Source organism: Rhinopithecus bieti, unplaced genomic scaffold (genome assembly GCF_001698545.2).
Source record: "Rhinopithecus bieti isolate Rb0 unplaced genomic scaffold, ASM169854v2 scaffold_20175, whole genome shotgun sequence".
Taxonomy (NCBI): domain Eukaryota; kingdom Metazoa; phylum Chordata; class Mammalia; order Primates; family Cercopithecidae; genus Rhinopithecus; species Rhinopithecus bieti.
The window spans coordinates 2,307,022-2,332,172 of record NW_016809984.1 but is presented as its reverse complement, the minus strand read 5'-3'; the positions used below and the strand labels follow the sequence as shown (position 1 = coordinate 2,332,172).

At 38.1% G+C, this 25,151-nt stretch overlaps 1 gene segment (V, D, J or C); it reads right to left on the bottom strand.

Moving 5' to 3' along the window:
* LOC108541511 (T-cell receptor beta chain V region CTL-F3-like) overlaps positions 1–22,702 on the bottom strand; it is a 28,271-nt gene extending 5,569 nt beyond the window's left edge. Inside the window, 3 exon segments of the V gene segment in view lie at positions 4,056–4,291; positions 22,127–22,472; positions 22,597–22,702. Coding sequence covers positions 4,056–4,291; positions 22,127–22,472; positions 22,597–22,645 — 631 coding nt within the window.
* Between the last annotated feature and the right edge of the window lie 2,449 nt (positions 22,703–25,151).

Sequence of the window (25,151 nt, the reverse complement as noted above, 5' to 3'; positions counted from 1 at the left end):
ATACTATTCAGGTTGGCCTAACCTAATCACCGGAGCCCTTTAAATGCAGAGATTTCTGTCTTGAAGCAGAAGTGGATATCAGAGGGATTTTAAACATGAGACAGATTTGATGTGCATTTGAAGATCAAGGGGGACCAGAAAGAAACTGCAAGGAGCTAATGGCCAATCTCATTGGCTGTCTGTGACAGCCAATAAAAAATGAAGACCCTAGACCTGCAGTCACAGGAACCAAATTCTACCAATACTAGGAATAATCTGGGAGGAGAAGTCAATCTCCTGATGAGAATGCAGATAGCTGATCCCTTGATTTCCACCTTGTGAGACCCTGAGAAAAATCCAGCCACACTTTCCTGGACTTCAGACATACAGAACTGCGAGATAAGACAATTGTTACTTTAACCTGCTGAATTTGCAGTAATTGGAAAACTAATATAGGTGGTTATCACACAACATACATCTTTGGGGAACTACTCAGTAAATCTGCTGTATCTCTAGCCTATCTATTCAAAGCCATGGATATTGATCTTAAAAGTTATACCTGCATCTATCCAAGTGAGGTTCTGCTCCTCAATAATCCCTGTAAATAAAAATTGTTCATTTCTCTTAAACACACATACATACAAAATAACTTTCTTCTCTGTGGGTGATCCTGAGCCCACACAAAATCTGCATAATGTTTACTACCCTCTTTTACTGCTGCTGAGGCCATTGTACCACTGAGGAGGTCTTGCTGTCACTGTTCTCATTTTCCTAAACAATGTGATTAACCATTGAGATCCCTTTGAAGAATCTTTGAAGGGTATTTGTAAATCTGTGGGTTATTTGTCTTTACTTGGTTAAAATTCAATTTCATTAAAATTTCCCTGTATCTGTGTCTGAAAGTTTGTCTATAAATGTGCTGTGGTTTGAATGTGTTTCTTCTAAAATTCATTTTGAAATGTGATCCCCATTGTGGCCGCATTAACAGGTGGGAAGTGATCATGAGGGTTCTGCTCTCATGAATGGATTAGTGACTCATAAAAGGGCTGGAGAAGTAGCTTAGGCCCTTTTCTCATGTGATGACATAGCACTCAAGGTGCCATCTTGGAAGCAGAGACCAAGGTCCTCACCAGACATTGAACCTGAGGTGCTTTGTTCTTGGGCTTCCGAGCCTACAGAACTGTGACAAATTTATATATATAAATTATTCAATCTCAGTTATTTTGCTATAGTAGCATAAATAAACCAAGACGAGTGTCCATATTTTGTTGATGCCCTATAGTCTAGTGGGATATTGACAAGAAATGAAGGGTTTAATCACAACCAAAAAGGTGTCCTAGAAGAACAAAAATGGAAAGAGGGAAGCAGGGAATATCAAACTTTGGAAAGGCTTTGGTATAATCTTGTATAAACCAAAATAAAATCCTAAGCCCCACAACCAACTGTGTGGACCCCTTCTCTTGGCCAAGAGCCTTCCAAAGATAACGTGAAAAACCAGTTCAGGTCTTAGTGGGAAGTGGGGTCAGGCACGCCTCATTATACCCTCTTCACTTTAGAATTCAGGCACAACCAACCAGGATTAACATTAGAATGGAGACCTTAGGAATGACAGAACAGACCCTTTGTAGCAATAAGACACCAACATGACTCATATCAGGCCCTGAAAAAAATAAAAATATTTTACCCCAAAGTATATTTTTGACATATTTTTTAATGGCCCTGCAAAGCTGTCTATCATGAGGAAAATCTACATTCTGTAGATAATTCTCTTTCCTTTTCAGTTTTTTCCCTTATCCAGAGGAGAATTATGAGTCTGGCACCTTTTAAAAGTCTGATTAAGAAGCACAATCTATTCTTTCTGAAGCCTGCTCCCTGGAGACTTCATCTGCATAATAAGAACCTTGGTCCCTACAACCCAGACACTCCTTTATATTGATTTCAAGTTTTTAGATAGTAACTTAACTCTTTCAACCAACTGCCAGTCTGAAAACTCTCTGAGTCCACCTATGACCTGGAAGCCCCCTCTTTGAGTTGTCCCACCTTTCCAAATTGAAACAATGTACAGCTTACATGTATTGGTTGCTGTCTGATGTCTCCAAAAAGGTATAAAACCAAGCTGTACCCTGATCACCTTGGACACGTGTTCTTAGGCCCTCTTGAGCCTCTGCCTCTGGCCATGTTCACTCATGTTTGGCTCAGAATAAATCTCTTCAAATATTTCAAAGAGTTTGGCTCTTTTTGTCAATACTTGTGAGGAAATGTCTCTTATTTGGGGAGAGGAATTTTGAGGGCAGGTTTTTCCTCTTTGGTATGCACCTTTTTGTGTGTGGAGAGGATGTGGTTATGTGGTGCTGTGGATGAACTGCTGGCGCAGAGATACACAGATGTCTGGTTGGTGCTGGCAGACTTCAGGGTCAGGGAGAAGATACTATAGAATTTCGAGAAACGTGATACTCCTCAGAGATATCTCCTTTTTCAATGATCCCAGGGCCAGGTGAATAATAGACCAGCTTCGGTCCAAGTCCTGGGTCCTGTCGATACCACTACATTGCAACATGATTCATATTCTGCGAACACTGTAGAATGAATTCTTTTCCTGTCCCAGTGATTCTGTGTCTTGAGAATTGTGTAACTACAGCATCCTTGAGGCCGGTTGGGGGGAACAATGAGTGATCAACTAAAGACAGGGCCTGGGAAAGAGGAGACTAATGTGACTTTTATGAAGAAACATTTTGTAGTTAGATCCTGTGAATTCAGTAATAGGGATTCCTCACCTATGCCCAGGACTCACCTGCTCTTAGGAGAAAAATGATCACACAGCAGAGAAGCCTGTTGCTCATGGCAACACCAAAAGTAGGATGTTGCTTGGTGTTGTGATGAATTTAGTCTCTGATACCAGCACTTTTCATTTACTTCCTGGCCAGAGAAACAACACTTGTCTCACACTGCCAACAGCTACATAACTGCAAATCATGTAGCCCAGGCATGTGACATAGTAAAAGCTTTGACCTCTAACAATACCCAGAACCAAAGATTCCTCCCCTTAGAAACAAGAAGACCAAGACATGAGTAGAACCTGAAAGCCAGACCTCTTTCAGTAGTGAGGGGTCCATTGGCCCAGAAGATCCCGGGCTAAAATGTGTCTCAACATATCTTACCATAGATGGTCATATTTGAAACCCTCCAATCAGACTTTACCAAATCAACATTCCTAAATCTTTTCCCTTGCTCTCTAATCCCTTAAAACCTGCCCTAGACCCCAAATCAGGGAAACAGATTTGAGCCTACTACTTTCTTTTTGCTGTTTTTTCAATAAAGCCTTTTCTTTTCTCAAAAGCTGGTGCCATAGTTATTGGTTTTGTGCAAACCCATTTGCTTGATAACAAATATAGGTGCCCCATGTGAGGCCAGTGCCTGCCAAGGCACTGTAGTCCCTCAGTGAGAACTAAAGTTTCTTCACTGACCCTGAGTGGTGCTACCTAGACCAGTTTATACAGAGGCTTAGCTATGAGGTCCTTATTCTCTGTCATGACATTTCAGGCCCTTTGAGTGCTACTTTCTCTTTTGAGGAAAGAAATTGCTTCTGGATAAGATGTCTTTTGGAGTCAGTACCTTCTTAATATGCACTTACACCTTAAATTGTTTTTGGTCTAGGACTGTAGATTAGAGTCCTATTTTTGTGTAGCTTCATAGGTTTGAATCCTACCCTAGGGAGATCCTGGTTAGATTATTTCAGTCCTGGCTTTGGGTTAGGGTCCAAAAGAATAAGTGCAATAGTAAGATGCTGTAACTGTTAGAGTACTCAATTTGGCTTGGTTTTGGTTTTCCTTTGTGTTTCTGAGATTTTGGTTTGCATAATTATTCATCCTAACAGAGGTTAAAATTTTGATGGTTGTGACAAGAATCTCATTAGAAGTTTATTTAAATGAAAGTCCTTGGATTCCAAAGATGAAATACATTGCTTTCTCCTGCCCTTTTAGGGTGTTCCTAGGTGACTAAGAGTCTGGCAGAGTTGTTAAGACCACTGGTTTATGACATAAGGTGATTTTACAGGTAATCCCACCAGAAAAACCTACCCCAATCCTGGGTTAGAAAGCACTTCAACAGCTCGTCCAGGAGGAGCACATAAGGGGCCTTGGTAACGCTAACATTTCTAGTGGCCCAATACCGTTTGGTGTTTAGGACTCTCTGAGACATGTAAGAGGGAATATCTAGCCCATTGACGATTCTCTGAAGAGGAATCCCCATAATCACCACATCATAGACCCAGACCTTTGTACAGGATGTTGTTCCAGTCATTTCAGATAAAACTCTATACAAAATGGGAAACTTTAATAACATACTTGTCCATGGTCTTTTAAGATAAAATTCGCCCCAAATCAACACACCACATGCCACAGCTTACTGATAGCAACCAGTAATGATGAGACCCAGGGACTTCTATACACTCTATTAGCTCTATCAACATTTCCCTCAAAGAAGTGCAGATGACAATTGGTGTGGAAAAGTGATGCATAGACTTTCTAGTTGACCATGGAGCTGTATACTCTATCCCAAACAAAGACAAGTCCCTGTCTTCCCAAAGACCACTGCTATTACTGGAGTATCTGGGGAAACATCCTTGCAAGCCTTTCCTTCAGCCACTCAAATGCCATAGAGGAAAAACCTATTAAACCTATTTAAACATAGCTTCCTATATATGCCTGAATGTCCAATATCTTTGTTGGGATAAGACTTGCTAATAAAATTAAATGCACAGGTAATTTTTCACCAGAATGAGTAAATGTTAGGGTATCTCCTAAACAAGACTGTACCCTCCAAGTTGCCTTATTACAATTAGAAGAAGGACCACTGCCTGAAATCCCTAAAGAGGCTCTACAAAAACAGGCCTGACTTGACAAATCAGTTTTTGAAATACCCAGACCTGAGATTGTTTACCAGTGTGAACAGCTTCATGGATCAGGGTCTCTGAAAAGCCAGATATACACATAGTGACTTACCAGAAAATCTTGAAAGGTGAGGTTTTCCCACCAGGTATCTCTGCCCAAAAGGCAGAACTTATTGCCCTCACACGAGCTTCACACCTCAGTACAAATAAAAAGGTAACCATTTATACAGACTCCAAATATGTCTTTTTGGTAGTGCATGTAAATGGAGCCACAGAAAAGACAGAGACTCACTAACCTCATAAAAAATAAAATTAAACATACGAGAGAGATATTAGACTTACTAGACTCAATTTTGCTGTCAAAAAAATGGCCGTAATGCACTGACTGGCACACCAAGAGACTGATAGCTAGAAAACTAAGTGCAAAAATCTAGCTGATCAGGCAGAAAAACATACAGCCAGGACAAAAGAGCCTAAAACAAAGGCTCTGGTACTTATTCCAAGTATGAATCTGTCCTTATTTAAATGCAGTACTCAAAGGTAAATCTAAAAAGAGCAAACCAGTAGAGATTTTCATACTCATACTCATGACTTGGAAAGGGAACAGTGTAAAACAACTAAAGAAGTCTAGATTTACAATGAACAAGGAATAGTTCTTGTTCCTGAGCATTTGATAAAGGATTGTTTCCCAGTTACATCAAAGAACTCATAGAAGAAACACAACATGTCATTAGTTAACCAAAGTTTGTTGTCAGGCTGCACATACAAAAGATTATCCAAAAGGTCTTCCAAAATTGTTTTATTGGTGCTACAAGGAATCCAAAGACAGAACCACTTCCAGTAGGCAAAGGGGTCTAAACCTGAGGAACAGAAACAAGACAAGATTGTCAAATAGACTTTGCAGTTTTGCCAGGAGCTGGAGGAAACTATAGATACCTGTTGGTACTTGTAGACACCTTCACTAGTCGGGTCAGGGTCTTTCCATGTCAAACAAAAAGCATCTGAGGTAACTTAAGCTTTATTAAAAGACATAATTCCTTACTTCGCATTGTCAATTTCAATTCATAGTGACAATAGAGATACCAGACTTACCTAAAAAATTTATGGAGCTCTTAGGATACAGTGGAAATGACGCATCTCTTAGAAGCTCCAGTCTACTAGAAAGACTGAAAAGATAAACAATGTCTTAAAAAATATACTTGCCAGAATGTGTCAAAAACCCAATTTAACATAGGATAAGGTCTTGCCACTTGCCCTGCTTAGAGTAAGAATGACCCCTAAAAGCAAGCACCAGTTTAGCCCCTACAAAGTTCTATGTGGGACAACCCTTCTTAAGACAAAATATTATTTTAATATTGAAAATGATCATGATGTAAATGTGTTAGATGCTATAAAATGTGTACAGTCTCTGGGCATAACTTTGTCTGCTATACATAATTACGCTTCTAGTTATTTTAATGTTTCCTATAGATGTTCCTTTACATTGTCTAAATCTAGGAAACCGAGTACAACATAAGACCTGGAAAAATCACCACCCTGAAGACCAACTACAGTTCAAATAGATTAGGCCCTATGAAGTTCCTTTAGTGATGCATTCAGCAATAAAGTTAAAAGGGTTGAGGCCCTAAATTCATCATTCATGGGTAAAAGTTATTCCCATTTTCAGAAGATTCCTCTTGGCCCCTATAAAATTCCCAAACAGGTCATGCCCCTCACAGATAAGAAAAACCAAAGGACCAGACTGACTATATACCAGATGGCTGTGGAGGCCCACAACCAGCTTTCCCACCCAGGAACACACTTGGAAACCCCTAATTGATCCTAAGTTACTTTTTAAAAAACCCAGTAAGACCAAAAAGGGCTCCTGGCTCTCCAGATAAGTGAGAATCCATTTCTGTGTCTAAAACTAGCCTCCACCTGATGGAACTGTGAGGGCAGAAACAGGAAACAACTAAAGGAGACAGCTTGCCCAAGATATCGGGTGAGGTCTGTATTAATGCAATTTAATTTTTACCTTGTTGTCATATATATCATTCTATGCTATTAAATTAATCATCTCTACCTCCTGGATTTAACCTCAAAAATACTATTTAGGACCTTATAGCCCTTCCTTGGATAGAGTTTATTTTTTTCTGATCCTTTTTCTTCTATCAGCCAAATATCTCCTCTCAGGGAAACAGAACGATTTCCTGTGTTAAAAATGCCCACAATTTTCCTCTATTATATCCTTTTATATCCTTTTGCTTGCCTTAACCTCAACATAAAAGGATAATAATTTCTTTCCTTTTTTTTTTTTTTCTTTTCTTTTTTCAGACAGAGTCTCATTCTGTCATGCAGGTTGGAGTGCAGTGGCACTATCTCTGCTCACTGCAACCTCTGCCTCCTGAGTTCAAGTGAACACATCTGGCTAAATTTTGTACTTTTAGTAGAGACAGGGTTTTACCATGTTGACCAGGCTGCTCTCAAACTCCTGACCTCAAGTGATCCACCCACCTCAGCCTCCCAAAGTGCTGGGATTACAGGCATGAGCCACCACGTCCAGCCAAACGGATAATTTCTTGATAAAAATGTCAAAATCCCTACCTACCTCACGAAATCTGTCTAAATGTTAGAGATGTCATCAAAACCCCCTCTGCACTTGATCACACTGATCTGCTGCTTGTCTCTGCGACTAACTTCTCTAAAGTGCCTAATTTTCTGGTCACCTATGATAAAAAATCCACAGGTATAACCTATAGGGTCAGATTTGCTGGTGGAGGATCATTAGTTCCCTGTTTTCCATTAACATCCCCTGCAAAGACACTTACGTTAACAGCTATAAAACTGTGAGGATAAAGGGGCCTAGGCCCACAGAAGCCAGACATTGGCTAACGCAGACATGGAAATCACCTGTTTACTTGACACACCTACTTTCCACTTACTGTTTTCTATCCTCTGGTCTAGGAGAGATACACTGGTATGTCCTCAAACTGTAGATCTACATGATTTTATGTCAAGATTTAAATAAAAAGAATCTAGTATACCTTCAAGGACTGCCCTCTTTCCTACCAATTTGTAAGTTAGATAACTCCTTCTAGACTCCTCTATACTCTGATTCCTACTTTGACCAAGTCCTAAGTAAAATTCCTCAAACTGAGAACTTAAATGTTAACATATTCCGTATTCTATGTGCCTCCTCAGGATATGTCTTTGTCTATGAAACAAACAGCTCTGGGACTATGAATGCCTTGACAGCTGATGCCCAAAAGACATCTGTTTACTAGGGTACTTAGTCATTCCCTTCTCTGTCTATGACATTAGTGATGCTAGGCATTAGATTAACACCATACAACTGTTCACAAAAGATCTATGCTAACTCTCCTCCCAGGTAAATATTTACCAGGTGGCTCACCAGATGGTGTAGGATATTTCTTTAGACAAACTCTGTTGCCATGGTGGGGAGTTGCTTCTCATAAATATGATTTAAAAGCTTCCCATCACCCTGAAAAATCTTGCCAAGGAGACCACAATGGCCAGGGCGGCTCAACAGAGAGAGCCAGGTGCCTTGGCTAAAGTAATATTAGATAATAAAATTACTCTAGATTGTATACTGGCTAAACAAAGAGGTGTTTATGCTTTAATATGTCATGCTGTGTTTGCATTAATACTTCTAAAAAAGTTGAGACCTACCCAAATAACAATAGACCAAAAGCTACTTGACTCCATCTAGTGTTCTCTAACAAACCTGGATATAATATGTAAACAACATGTTTTCTTCAGGAATAAGATCTATTTTGAGAGTCTACTTAAACGAAAATTGTATTTCTGTATATGTTGAGATTTCTCTCCCTTCTCTCAAGGTCTCTTGCCTTCTATCTTGTCTTTTAAATCAATTCCCCTGCTCATGAAATAATTATTAAATATCAAAAGAATTCCCTGACCCACCTGTTTGACCTCACCCCAGGACCCATGAATATTTGCAATTAATTATGAAACAGTTTTATTCCTCAAACACAGACCTATGTCCCTTCTCAACAAAAAGTAGCTAGAGTGGACATTCAATTCCTTCAAGATTGAGAACTAAACTAAACAAAAAGGGAGGGATTTATAACTGCAGGATCAGCCCAAGCTGGGTCTATTATGTGGATAACAAAATGTTAAGTTCGATTGTAGGCACAACAGAGCCAAAAGCTTTGACCTCGAACAACACCTGAAATGAATGATTCCTCCCTTCAGAACCAAGAAGACAGGAAGATACCTGAAACCTAGATGCCAAAACTCTTTCAGAAGCAATGGGTTCATTGGACAGGAAGATCTGGGCTCAAATCTACCTCAGCCTACTCTACCATAAATCTGAAGCCCTCCAATCAGACCCTATCAACCCAGTATTACTAAATCCTTTCTCTCAGTCCCTTAAAAACTTGCCCAAGACCCCAAATCAGGAAGACAGATTTGAGCCGGCTCATGTCTCCTTGCTGACCAGTTTTGCAGTAAAACCTTTCTTTTCTCAAAAGCTGGTGCCATGGTTTTTGGCTTCTGAGCACATCAGACAGTAAACCCATTTACTTGATAGTGCTACCACAAGGTTAGTGGCTAACAAAGAAGGCTCTGGAGAGAGAGGGCCTGGGTTTAAATATGGGTTCTGCCACGTAAGCTCATTTTAGGCAAGTAAGTTAACTGTGAATGCTTCAGTTTTACTCTCTGTAAGTTGTACTAATAATGAACCTTACAGATTTGCTGTGAAGATTAAATGAATTAATGTTTTAAGTTACAACTGCACAGTGTATAGTAATCACTCAGGCTCAATTTTCAGAATGGTCAGCTAGTAGTAGCACTCTTACTGCTACCACCATTAGTTATTATTGAGTCTTATTCTTGTGCTAGGGATTGTGTCAGGCAATTTACATATATTTTCTCAACTAAATAAAACCTCTTGGAGCCATGTGTGACTATTTCCATTTTATAGACTAGGAAACTATTTTAGAGAGGTTAAGCAACATGGCAAAACTAGACGGTGACCTGATCAGTCCAGTTCTAAAATATATACTTTCAACTAGTAATAATTTTTCAAATATTCTATACCTTGCATTTTTTCCTTTTACTTTTTAAAGTTTGGCTGTAGCCTTCCTCAGAAATTATTTTCATTTTACTCTAATTCCCAAAACTAAAACCACACTTAGCATGCTACCCTCAATGACCTGAAATTCAAAATATCTTTTATTGCCAGGTATCATTGACTAGCTCTGTTTATTTTTTTTCTGAAAACCTTGAGCACTCTTATAACAACTGGCTTACTCAAACCCAGTTCTTTTATCTCAGAATTGGTGGATCTCTTTTCATGAGTGGTTTCCGTAAAATCCTTTCTTTGTCCTCTTCTAGGTTCTATCCTTTGGTTTTCCTACTTATTTCTAAACTGACTTCCTTCAGCATTCAGTATATCTTGAATGATTACAAACAGTTCATTATCATGCTGAATCATCCTTGAAACTTCATTGGTATCTTAGAAGAATGATGATATTGTCAACTGAAGAATGAGGAGGTTCAAATTTGGAAGGGAGAGCTTTATTTCTCATAAAGGGTTGCAGCCTGCAGTGTGGCCATTCTGAGAGGCTGGGAAGCACAGCCTCTGGCCAGAAGCCAGAAACAGACACATCTAAGGAGGGGCAAAGGGAAAAGAAATACATACTGAGTGGAATGGCCAAATATAGATATTCAATAAGCTATAGGAGGAGTCATGAACATTAATAAAGGGAAAAACACGTGCATCACAATTGAGTTTCTTGCCCCTTCATGGGACCCCTGTAAAAAAAAAAAAAAAGGCCATGTTAGCATGATCTGGGGGTGGAGTTTTCAGCTCTCTGACATCAAAAGGTGAAGCAAAGGACACCAAAAGCCTCACTACACGTCCTCCATAGACTGGCCAGAAATACCGTTTGGTGGCCTCTTACCAGCATCAGACTTTCTGTTGCTTTTAGCGGCAGAGTCTTGAAAGGGCTGGTTTGTGTTTAGCCTTTAGGCAAGAAAACCTCATCACAGCTCCAAGGGAGAGGTATAATAAGGTGTGTCTGACCCCTCCATCCTGTCCTGGCCAAGAACTCGATGTTCAAGGTTACTCTGGGGTGTCCTTGTCCCAGAGATGGTTCTTTCTGTCAGTTGGTGGGTATAGGATTTTATTTTTTGGTTATAATATAATTTTGAAGAATTATGTCTTCATAACTACATTTCTGTTTTAAGTAAATATTTCATCCAACCGAACACATTTTTGTTTTAGCAATTTCTCTTCCTATTGGCTACTCGTCTGCTTCCAATGGAGGGAATAATTTTAGGGAATGTAATTCTTGGAGTGATCCTGTAGTTAAAAATGTAATATAATATTCTCCCACCTGCTTCTTTTTGTTGCAGCTGCCTCCTTGCTGGGATGGTGCTGGTGCATGTTTATGTGTGTGAATCTGGGAGTAAGTTCACTTGAGGTTAGGGTCTGAGATGGGAAAAATAATATGCTACTTGAGCCTTGTTATAAATAGAATAAATTCCAAATTGAAATTTCCTCAAGGGGTTTACTTCCTGTGATCCTTTGTCTTTCCCTTCCTTTCAGGAGCAGGATGTGGTGTATTCCTGTGGCTTAGCAGAGGCGAAGGCCCACCCTGATGGCCCATTGAGTGACAGTAAGGCGATTCGCCAAGGGAATAGCTCCCCACTGAGGCCAGAGATTGTTGTGAAGCCCCTCACTGGAAGTCCCTGAAGTTGAGAGGTATGACATTCGTAGAAATTAGCCAATGTAGAAGTTTAAACCAACTGCACCTGGCCTTACATATGGCATCATCAGAGTAAGGGTATTTTTATTCCTGTGTTCCTCTTCAGCATTTTCCACAGAGATTTTCTTCGTCAGCCTCCTATTTTAACTTGCTTAGCAATAGGGCCCACTCTTGACTAGGGAAGGGGGATGAGACCTGAGACATGAGATTGTTATTAAAAAATTCCAGAGTAAGTAGGAGATGGTGAGGTGTAAGTGCAGGGTCACTTCCATAAAGGCATATTTGAGTCTTTCATATTATTGAACAAATATACATCTATGTGCACCATAGTACTAGACTCTGGGATACAAGCATGAATAACAAAAAGAAGGTCTCTTCTCCCATGGGGGCTTATAATTCTGTATTCTATATATCATTCCTAGTCCTACTACTGCAGTTACAAAGGTAAAAAGACATACAGTCCCATCTTTCAAAGACCATACTTGCCTAGAAGGAGTCAGACATGACCAAAAAGCCATAATGTAGCAACAGACTTTAAATTGTTGTAAGCACATAGGAAGAGAAACCTCTATATCTCCCTGGGAAGAAAGGACTTCACAGAGGTAGTGTGGGTTTAGGTAAGATTTTTAGGAAAATAAATAATTTCCTGGTAGACTAGGCTAGGGGACCAGCCTATGCAACATCTAAGAGAATATGATATTTTTGGAGTTTGCAAATAATTCAGCAAAGCTGGAGAGTATCGTTAAGAAGAGACGTGAATGGCTGAAGAGGAGCATAAATTTCCAGATAGGATTAGGATGTGTTCTCTCTAAATGCCTTTCTGAGACAGTATTTTCTACCCACCTGTTTCCCAGTGCTCAGGCCAACCCCATTGACTAATATAATGGATTCGATGAGTAAGTTTACTAATATTGAACTACCCTTACCATCCTGGAGCAAACACCAATTTGTAGATTATTTTCTAGTGTCATTGTTTGATTCTCTATTATTGAATACTTTTTTATCAATACTAATCAGTGATGTTAGTCTATAGATTTTTTTTTTCTTTTTTTTCTTTTTTTTGATACGGAGTCTCGCTCTGTTGCCCAGGCTGGAATGCAGTGGTGCAATCTTGGCTCACTGAAACCTCTGCCTCCCAGGTTCAAGCAATTCTCCTGCCTCAGCCTCCCGAGTAGCTGGGACTACAGGCACGTGCTGCCACGCCCAGCTAATTTTTTGTATTTTTAGTAGAGACGGGGTTTCACTGTGTTAGCCAGGATGGTCTTGATCTCCTGACCTCATGATCCACCCCCACTCGGCCTCCCAAAGTGTTGGGATTACAGGCGTGAGCCATCATGCCTGGTTAGTCTATAGATTTTTTTTTAAAGTGCAGTTTTGTTGAGTTTTGGTATAAATGTTAAGCTAATGTCATGAAAATAATTTAGAAATTTCCCCTACTGTTCTGTACTTTGCAATGCTTTAGGTATTCTCAAAGTCCCTGATTTTAAAAGGTGTGGGAAAAACCCCTATAAGAAACTATATGGGAGTGGCACTTTTCTGTGAGGAAATTCTATTACAAATTTATTTGTTTCTTTTGTAGCCATTGTTTTGTTTAGGCTTTTTATCCACATTAGGGTCAGTTTTGTTAAATTTTATCTTCCTAAAGTGTGAGCCACTTCATTTAGGCTTTTAGGTTGTTTGCAGAGAATTATACAAAATATTGTTTTTAAAAATAGACTTTATCATAATACTTCCCTTTGTCACTTGTGTTTTAGTATATTTGTCCTCTTTGTCTCTTGGCTGGCAAGTGGCTTTCTATTTTTTCCAAACAGTTATCTCATTTGCTTATTTCTTAGTTCTATGATTAAAAAATTTTCTACCTTATTAACTTCTGCTTTCATGTTGATCAATTCCATTTTTTTTGCTTCCATCCTGTTCAGGATAAAAGTCTGAAATGAGTCTTATGGGGCTAAAAATCAAGGTATTGGCAGGTGGTGTTCCTTTTGTAGGCTTTATGGGAGAATCCATTTCTTTGCCTTTTCCAGCTTCTAGGTGCCATCTGCGCTACTGGGCTCAGGGCCCTTCCTCCATCTTCAAAGTGTGTCTGTCATTCCGATCTCTACTTCCATTGTCACATAGCCTTTTTCTGACTTGCATCCTCTTGCCTCACTCTTACTATATGCACCAGACATAGTACTAGATTCTGGGATACAAGCATGAACAACAAATAAAGATTTCTGCTCCCATTGGGCTTATAATTCTGTATCCAATATATTGTACCAAGTCCTACATACTGGATTTACAAAGGTAAACGAATATATAGTCCAATCCCTCAAAAACCATACTAGTCTAGGAAGAGTCAGACATGACCATAAATACCATAACATAGTGATAGAAGTTGAAGTTTCTTTAATTTGTTATAAACACATAAAGAAAGAAACCTCTGTATCTGTCTGGGAAAAGAGAGAGGGCTTCACAGAGGTGGTGTGGTTTTAGGTAAGATTTTTTAGGAAAGGATGTGACGATATTGGGCCCACTCAGCTAATCAAGCAAAACCTCCCCATTTCAAGATCCTTAACTTAATCACATCTGCAAAATCCTTTCAGCAACATAAGAGAACATATTCACAATTTTCAAGGATTCAGATCTGAACATTTTGGGAGATGATTATTCAGTCTACCCCAATGTGAAAATCTCCAAATAATTGCAGCAATGCTTTTGAGAGAGAAATGTTTAGATAGCTGAGATCATATCTCAGCTGGGGAGGCAAGACCTGATACAGCCCTGGTTTATTCAATAAATATTTACACAGTGCCTACTTTATTCAAAGCCTGTAATACTGTTGAAGATACAAAAATTAAAACCTTGGACATGGTCCTTGGCCTCGTTGAGCATATTTTGTAATAATGATTTTGAAAACTATCATAATAAGTTAAACAATGAAGTGTGTGATACACTATGATTGTAGAAGCTCTGGGTACCATGGGATATTTACCACAGTCAGAGACTCAGGCATGATGATTATGCCATTTGAACATGAAGGATTAGGAGTACAGATAAATAAGGAGAGAAAGATTATTCTAGGTAGTGTGAACAGCATATGTAAAGGCTCAGGAGTGAGTGAGAAAGTGCATATGGAGCTTTGGGAGAGCTGAGGGATTATGAATATTATTAGAGCATAAGTATGCAAAAAGTGGGTAAAGAGTAGGTGAATTTCACAAGACTGGATAGGTATGCAAGGGCCAAATCATGGACGGTTATAAGAATTTGTAGTTTGGAAGATTTTTTTTTTTTTTTTTTTTTAAAAAAATAACTTAAAGGTTAACATGTACATATAAAGAAGACTGGTCATAACACTAAAGTCAATGGAAAGGAATTGTTTTCGGTTGCAGAGAATGAACTGAGTTAGAATAGAGAGTAAGACATCAGGTAGGTGGATATTTGGAAGGTGTTGAAGTAGTTCAGGTGAAAAACAGTGGTTGCCTGAGCTAAGGCAGTATTGGTTGGGATAGAAAATGGTGGTCGAATCTGAGAGGTTTTAATACACAGAAATGTTAAAGATGTGGTTATGCACCAATGTGGAAGAAGAGTGTGACAGAGGAGGTGCAGATATTCTGGGGACTTTAGCTAAAGCAATTGAGTGAATGCCTGTACCACTTAGCGATCCCAGTGACGCAGAAGATGCATGTCACAACATGCCTTAGGGTGGGTTATTGTCTCAAGAAGCTAAAGAGCCAGAACTGGGACCAGGATGAGGAAAGGGATTGCAATGAATGTGTTTGGGGCCTGAAAAGGGGATATCTTGTCTGAGGAGCAGTAAACCTGAAAGGGCAGAGTAAGGATCTTAATACTCATAATTTAATCTCAGAAATAGAAAATGATGCCATTTGAACTGGCCGTAGACTTAGGAAAGTTTTCTTGACTTCTGTACCCACTAGTACAGCACAAGGAGATATGGGAAATATTGACTTTTGAAATCTGATGCAAGGTTGCTGCTCAGGTCAGACTTCACACACAAAAAATCTCATGTTAAAGGTTCTGGAAAGGTCTATTCTCTCCTTCTGTGAAAGAGGTTCTTTCTCAGAATAGGGTGGAGCCTCATGTGGGTGGACACTCCTCCCTTTGAGACTGCCATTTTGTGCAGTAAGCACATGCCTGTGCAGTGCTGTGGAGTGACGGCACAAGGACACAGGGACATCTGAAAGGACTTTGCAGATTTCAGAGCCAAAGGGAACTTCTACTTTTTGCCGGGAAATATTTTCAACAGGGATATGTCTCTAATCAACAATGTCAATGTTAACTGAATAATCCAACCCTGATTCTTGTAGAAACCAGTATGAAATTATGGCACATATCCTGAGAACTCCTTTCTTGTCTCTACAATCAGGTGTCTTGGAGTCTAGGTGACGTCAGCTTCTATGAGCTGGGGTTTATGAGCTGAGGGGACAGAAGATAGAAAGCTGAGGAGCGAGCCTGATGCTGCAGTGTCCAGGAAGGAACCTGGGCTGTGGCCAGGCAAGCTCAGAATAAGAATTTCCCAAATGTTTCCAAGACTCACTGCCCCCAGGAAACAAAAGTACATGCAAGGGAGGAATATCCAGCTATGGTGGAAAGAAGAGGTCAGCAAAACTACCCATAAAATAAATATAAAACTCAAACAATTCTCATCAAAAGGCAGGAATTTTCTTTTTCCTTAGGAGTACAAGCTATTTGTTTCTGTACCAAGAGTAAGGCACACATGTTTTCGTGGGTTTCTGTGGGCTGTGAACAGTAATTTGAATTTAAATTTTATGCCAACACTTGTTTAATGCACATTTCCATATAAGCCAAAATTACTATAGTTTTGTTACTGCAACAAAATTTTTATTATACCACTATATAAGCTTAGTTGAAAGCTCTCTCATTTATTTATTTATTTATTTAAAATGGACAAATAGAAATTATATATATTTATGGTATACAATGTGATACTGTGACATTTTGATGTATGTATACATTGTGGAATAATTAAATCAAGCTAATTAACATATGCATCACCTCACATACTTATTTTGTTTTGTCTTTTTTTTGTAGGAACATTTAAAATCCACATTCTTAGCAATTTTCAAGAGTACATATATTATTAACTCTAGTAATCACGCTGCATAATAGATCTCTTGAACTTCTTTCTGTCTGATTAAAACATGTACCCTTTGACCAACATTTCCCTATTTCCCATGCCTCCATTCCTCAAACCCCATCGTGGTGCTTGGCAATTACCCTTCTACTCTCTGCTTCTGTGGGTTCGACTTTGCTGGATTCCATGAATAAGTGAGGCCATGCATTATTTGTCTTTCTGTGCCTGGATTTTTTCACTTAGCATAATGTCTCCAGGTCCAAACATGTTGTTGCAAATTATATGATTTCCTTTTTCTGTAGGGCTCAGTAGTATTCCATTTTCTCTCTCTCTCTCTCTCTCTTTCTCTCTGTGTGTGTGTATGTGTATGTACACACATATATAGAGAGAGAATACATATATACACACATACACAGAATATATATCATATATTCTTCATCTAGTCATCCGTTGGTGGAAACCTAGGTTAATTCTGTATTTTGGCTATGTGAATAATGCTTCAAGGAATATAAGCGTGCATATATCTCTTCAATATACAAATTTCATATCCTTTGGATTTATATCTAGAACTGGAATTGCTAGACTATATGGTAGTTCTATTTTTAATTTTCTGAGGAACCTCCATACTGTTTGTCAAAATGGCTGTACTAATTTACATTCTGTATTAGTCAGGGTTCTCTAAAGGGACAGAACTAATAGGATAGATGAAGAGGAGTTTATTAAAGAGTATTTACTCACACAAACATAAGGTAAAGTCCCACAATAGGTCTTCTGCAAGCTGCGGAGCCAGGAAGCCAGTATGAGTCCCAAAACATCAAAAGTAGGGAAGTTGAGAGTGCAGCCTTCATTCTGTGGCTGAAAGTCCAAGAGCCCCTGGCAAATCACTGGTTTAAGTCCAAGAGTCCAAAAACTGAAGAACTTGGAATCTGATGCTTAAGAGCAGGAATCATCCAGCTTGGGAGAAAGATGAAGGCCAGAAGACTTAGCCAGTCCTTCCACATTCTTCTGCTTTTATTCTACGCGTGCTGGCAGCTGATTAGATTGTGCTCACCCAGACTGAGAGTGGTCTGCCTTTCCCAGTCCACTGATTCAAATGTTAATCTCCTTTGGCAACACCATCATAGACACACCCAGGAACAATAGTTTGCATCCTTCAGTCCAACCAAGTTGACACTCAGTATCAACCATCACACATTTCTACCAACAATGTACATGCATCCCTTTTCTCCACATCTTTATCAATGCTTGTTATCTTTTGTCTTTGTAGTATTAGCCAATGTAACAGTTGTGAAGTGATATCTCATTATGGCTTTAATTTATATTTCTCTGATAATTAGCGATGATGAACATTTCTTCATTTGTATGCTTTCTCTTGATAAATGTCTATTCAGGTCATTTGGCCATATGTTAATTGGGTTGTTTTCTTGATAATGAGTTGTTTGAGTTTCTTATGTATTTTGGATATTAATCCTTTTTCAGATGTGTGGTTTGCAAATATTTTCTCCCATTTTGTAACTTGTCTTTTTATTCTGTTTATTATTTCCTTTCCTTTCCTGTGCAGAAGCTTTTCAGTTTGATGTAATCCCACTTGTCTATTTTGGCTTTTGTTGCTTGTGCTTTCGCAGTAATATCTAAAAATTATTTGCCAAGACTAGTATTAAGAAACATTTTCCCTGTGTTTTCTAATAGTATTTTTAAGATTTCAGGTCTTATGCTTATGTCTTTAATTCATTTTGAGTTGATTTTATGTTGTAAAATAGAAAAACCAAACTCCAACTCTTTTCTGACTATGGGAAAATCACTTTAGATTTTATTTTTAGACACAAATATATTGAAAGTAAAGTATGGAAAAGTGTATGTCATATAAGTAGNATTATTTGCCAAGACTAGTATTAAGAAACATTTTCCCTATGTTTTCTAATAGTATTTTTAAGATTTCAGGTCTTATGCTTATGTCTTTAATTCATTTTGAGTTGATTTTATGTTGTAAAATAGAAAAACCAAACTCCAACTCTTTTCTGACTATGGGAAAATCACTTTAGATTTTATTTTTAGACACAAATATATTGAAAGTAAAGTATGGAAAAGTGTATGTCATATAAGTAGTAACCACAAAAGCTTGAGTGGCTATATTAATATCAGAGAAATACATTTTAAAATACATTTTAAAGCAAAAATTATTATTAGAGAAAACGAACACTTCATAATGTTTAAAGTTTCAACCTACATATGTATATCAAATGCTATGAAAAACATATACAAAATATATATTCCTTCTATCTGTGTTTGTATGTGTGTACGTATTTTTTATATTTATTCACACATATATTTATTCTTTAAGGTGCTTTCAATTTCTTACTATGGATTTTAGTTACTAACAATGTCATTTTCTCTCAGCCTGATGACTTCCTTTAATATTTCTTGTAAGACAGTTCTGCTAACCACAAAGTTCTGTAGCCTTTGCTTATCTGGGAAAGTCTTTATTTCATTTTCATTTATAGAGGATAGTTTTGCTGGATATAGAATTTTGGGTGGATTCTTTTTTTCTTTCAGTGCCTCTCCATTGTTTCTGATTTAAAGTCAGAAACAATGACTTCTGATTTAAAGTCGGGTTAATTGTATTGCTCTTCTCTTTCACATGATGAGTCATTTTTCTCTTGAGAAAAAATACTGATTTCCATATATTATTTGTGGAATTTTGACTTTCTGAGGTTTAACTATAATGTATCTAGACATAGATATCTTTGTGTTTACTGTGTTTGAGAGATGTTAAGCTTCTAGGTTCTTTTGATTAATGTTTTTCATCAAGTTTGAGAAGTTTGTGGCCTTTTTCTTAGCTTTATCTCACTTCTGTCTTTCTGAGACTCCAATTTTACATATGTGGGTATGCTTGATGGTATCCCACAAATCTCTAAGTTTAGTTACTTTTAGTGCAGAAACCATGTGCCTGTACAGCACTGTGGAGTAAGTCCTGGAGCCTAACTATAGAGTCCCAAAATATATAAAATAAAAATGACAGAAATGAAACAAAAATAAACATATCAAAATTATAGTTGGTGATTTAAATCCTTCAGTCTGAAAATTGATTACACCAACTAGACAGAAAATAAATAAGGGTAAAAGAGACCTGAAAAACACTACTAAACTATTTGACTTAATTGATGATTTTAGAACACTCTATTCAGCAGCAACAGAATGTACAGTTTTCAAGTGCTCATAGAGTATTTCCCCATATAGATTATATATTAAATAATAACATACAGGTAAGAGGATTAAAATAACTCAAAGTATATTCTCTCATCACAGAGGGATTTAATTAGAAATAAACAACAGAAAGAGGCTGAAAAAATCACATATATTTGGAAATTAAACATCACATTCCTAAATAACTCATGGGCTTCAGAAGGAATTTCTAGAGTAATTATGCTTTTAACTAAAAAACCAAAAATATATCAATGTACATGGAATGCAGCCATGATTAAAGGGAAATGTATAGCTTTAAATAACTACATCAGGAAAACAACCACAAAAGTTTCCATCATAATCTAAACTTCTACCTGAAGACACTGGAAAAATAAGAGAAAAGTCAACCAAAAGTAAACATAAAGGAGAAATAATAAAGTTCAAATTAAAAATCTATTCAATAGAGAATAGAAAAACAATAGAGAAAATCAATGGAACTACAACCGGGTTACTTGAAATGCTATAAAATTGATAATGCTTTAGTCATACTGAACAAGATAAAAAGCAAGAAAATCAAAATTGCAACATCAGGAGTGAAAATGGAGAATACAATTACTAACCCTATAGAAATATATGGAAATGTTATGAACAACACTATGTCAATGAATTTGACAGCTTGGATGAAGCAGACATATTCCTAGAAAGACATAAGAGTAACTTGAGAAAAAAAGAAAGCCACATGTCTGGATAGACATATTAAAAGTAAAGAAGTATTTTAGAAAATAACACCTTACAGAGCAGAGGTCAGCAAAATTTTTCTGTAAGGCGCTAGATAGTAAATATTTTGGGCCATATGCAACCTCTGTCAGTTCTTTTTCTCCTATTCCTCCTATTCCATCTTCTAACATTTTAAAAGCATAAAATTTATTCTTAGTTCATGAGTCATACAAATATAGGCCATGGCTTGATTTTAACATGTGAGCAATAGTCTGTGAGTCCATGTCATAGAGAAAAGCTCAGGACTAGCTGACTTTACTGGTAAATTCTATCAAATATTTAAATAATAATACCACTCCTACAAAAAATAACTTTCACAAAATAAAGAATAAGATTATCCCTAAATTTATCCCAGGTCAGTCTACAATTTCCTAGTCCAGCCTAACAGGTCAGAATTACTTTGATACTAAATAAAAAGAAATCACAAGAAAACTACAAACTAGTATGTCTATGGTCTCCATAAAATATTAGCAAACCTCATTTAGCAATATGTGAAAAGATTATATAATTAGCAATATGTGAGAAGGTTATATACTATGACCAAGTGGGATTTATCCCACCAGGTCAAGATTGGCTTGACATCCAAAATCAGAGACTCTGTGACTTTACTTTTTGGTAACCTCAAAACAGAGATTGCGCATCTGAGCTCAGCACCCAAGGCTCCACAGCAGTCTATGCTTTTGTGAAAAATCAATCAATCTATTCAAGGTCCCAGGGTCTGATCTCACATGGATAGAGAACACTTCCCTGAGATTCAGCATATCCAAGACAGAAGAATCATCTATCTGTAGGATAGTCTCCCAATGGTTAGGGTAGTCTCCAAAGAGATTTAGGGCTGAATCTCTTTGTTGAAGACTATTCTTTGCCAAATTTGGAGGCTTTTCTCTTCCTTAGGCCTCATGCAGATTTAGCTAAAATTAAATTTATTTAGAGGGAGATTAGTGAAAATAATCATTAATCACTTATTTCAAATGAAAATAAAAATGTATTCCAAGTTCAAAGTCATGGATTGAGGAACTAAAGTCATCAGGTGCAGGACTGGGGTCAGGAAAGGGCAGGGACTTTGTGTGGCTGTGTATGAAGGAACAAGTTTAACATGAGGAAGGAACCATGGACCAGAGATAAAGACAGCCTGTGCAGAAAGTCAGAGGATCCTTTTCCTGTTTCTTAGCTGACAAAGACTTTCTTCAGCTAGCCATAAGGCAACTGTCAAATATCATCACATTTATCTTGAAGGATAAAATTTGTGCAAACTCAATTGAACATCAACAACTAGATGCAAGGAAGAAGTCAGCCAGGATGACTGCAGGGCTGGGTCATTTCTCAGCTTGTTAGAGACTGAGCCAGAGATAGTCTTTAGTCCAGATTGTTACTTAAAGCACACTGGTCCCTCAAGGCTGAGGAGACTGGGACGATTTGCAGGGGTTTCTGTAGTTTAAGATGAGGTTTCTGAAGGCAAGATGTCCTTACCTTAGAGGCGACCCATTCTGTGCAGAGTGTCGGTATCCATGTAGCACTGTGTATTCACTGCTGGCACAGAGGTACTGAGAGGTGTGTGAGGGGCTGGCAGACTCCAGGGTCAGGGGAAAATGCTCTATCCTTATTCTGGAGACTGTTGACTCAGAGGAAAAATCTCCCCTCTCTGTGGAATTAACCCCATAGGAGTAGTGGATGAGGTGTAATTCCATTCCTGGATCTTGTTGATACCAGTACATTTTGTCATGGCCCATGGTTTGAGAACATTCCAGAGTGATCTTCTTTCCTGTCCCTATAACACGGTGTCTTGGGTTCTGGTAGATATCAGCTTCCATAAGGCCTATGGGAAGAGACAGAAACTGGCAACAGAGTTCACAATGAACTTTGATGCTGAGCCAGGTGCAAACCCAACACAGAGGAAGTGTTCATTCTAGATTTTGGAATGAACTGTGTCTATGACTTACCTGCCCCCAGAAAATAAAAGGTCAGGTGGCAGAGGAGCCTGATAGTCATGGCACAGTTGGGGCTGGAGAGGATGTCTCCCAGTAGTGGGGAAGCAGGATGGGCTGTTGATAAAGTCATTGTGTGTGTGTGATGACACAGCCCCTGCAAACTTCCTGGGTCCCACAGCCGTCCTATTGAAACAGTTTCATCTATATCCTTTTAACCCATCAAATGACTAATATTTTTTTCACTTCCCTTTTCACTTCATCCAAAGTAGGCTTGATGCTTTGCTTATCTTAACTCAAGTCTTTAATATTCTTACAAAACATTCTATTGCAACTGTTTTATAAGCTATGAACATAAAAACTACATAGCTTTGAATGCCTATAATAGCGGGATTTTACCTAATTAAAAAGGTTGGGAAAGGAAGTGGCATTTGAGTTGAGTTCTGAAAGATGAACAGGAATGAACTCTGCAAACCCAAGAGAGAAGAACATGCAGAAGAGGGAACCAGTGAACAGCGTGGCTTGATCACACAAGGAATAGGAGAACTTGTGAGCATTAATTGGGGCAATCTATTTATACAGACACATGTAAAGAGCTTGGAGCAGTAACTGGAATTCATTGAGTCCTCAGAAAATATGGTGTTGTTTTTGTGTGATAATAACTTTCTCAGTCTCATTTTTCACTGACTTGGTGTTCAGGCTTTATCAGCTTAATCAACTGAGCCTTTGCCTAGGATGATTTTAGTCCATCTGCCTTTTAATTGCACTATCAATCATGACAGAACAGAAAATACAATCCAATACTTGCTTTGGTAATATTGCTAAAAATTGTTTGGGTGCTGCTGCAGTAAACAATGTCTAAACCAAGTATCATTCTCCCTCCGCCCTTTCCCCCATTTCTTCTTAACGGAAAAGTCTTTGGTTTTGATTGTGAGATACAAAGATTAATCCCAGAATTTCTTCCACCTTTGTCCACTTCCTTTGCCCTAGTTCTCTAAGATCTACTGTTGGTATTTACTAAAATTTTTGTTCACATGATGCTGATATGGGGTTTGGGTTTTTATGATTATATCTCTAGTGTTTGAACACCATGTCTTCAAGTCTGTATGTATTTACATGTAACACTTGTGGGCCCCTGCTTACTCTTCCTCTGTCATGTGTCATGAAGGAATATAACAGTTTTGATTTACCAAACCCTGAAATACTCTATCCTATCAGGGGCTCCTTTAAGATAAAAGTAATCATTAAAATCATTCATGAGATTTGGCCTTAGATTTTACTATGAAATCTGGTCTTAATAGTAAGTGCTGAGAACAGAAAAAATAAATTGAGTTTTACTGCCCCCTGCTGAAAAAAAGGTGTTGGAGGTTTGGGGAGATTCTGACAAATTTTAAAGAAACAGGAAAGAGGGAGGCTCCCAGTTGTTCTCAGTGTGAGATGACTTAAGGATGAGTGATGAGTTGATGAAAGTCTTCAGCAGTGACTGGATGTAAAATCTATACCTCACAGTAGAAGTAACTAAGAAAGGAATGAAGAGAATTGCTCGACCTGGGTTTGGAAGTAGATATGAGATTGTCTCAGGTCCTAGTCAGATGAAGGGGTATTCAAAGGCAGAAGTAACTATCCACTCCTTGCTGCCCAGTGCAGGAATAACTCATGCATAACTTGCCTTTTATTGATGAAAATACTTTCCCCAAAGACTGCCATTCTGGTTTAGATAGGGAAGTCTCTGGAGAAGGTGCTGGGAATTGCTAAGTGTGAATTACCAAGACAAACATTATTATATATAATTCTTGTATATATCTCTATACATTTTTGTCCTAGTAAAACACCCTTTCTCAATGGAGGCTTCTTGATTCTCAGGACTTTGTAGTCCTTCCAGTGTCCATGAAGTTTGCATAGGGAATAGATACCAAGAAAGACAAGAGACAAAATGCAGTCTTAATATTCATCTAGGAGGGAAAGATCTGGAACCAGAATATGGCAATGCTAAATTAAGACTTCATATTATGGCAAAGGACTCACCTGTCTTCAGACGAGGCAGAAGGGAGAAAGGCTGAGGGTTCTGGTTTCCCAAACAGTGATAAATATCTCCTAGCTCAGGGCTCTGGGACCACATGGAAGTAGAATTACCTCTGAGGTTTCACTTCCCATGCCGAGAATAGCCCGTACCATAACAGTTCCTGTTTTCACAGAATAGAGTTGATTCCAGAGAATCACAAACACTGACTGTAGGGCATGCATGTTGAGCTTTTATGCAGTGTCTTATGTTTGAATCCCACAGCAAGGGTTTTTTATGAGCTTCAGCACCATGTTCTCAACCAAGTGTTCCCTTGGTATTCATGGGGGATCAGTTTAAATCCACTGATGCTTAAATCTCTTATATAAAATGGCATAGTATTTGCATACAACCTAGACACATCCTCCTGTATACTTTAAATCAACTCTAGATTAATTTTAATAGCTAATACAATGTAAATGCCATGTAAATAGTTGGTATACCTCACTGTTTTAAATTTTGTATTTTTATTGTTGTGTTGTTTTGTAATTTTTAAAATATATTTTTTATC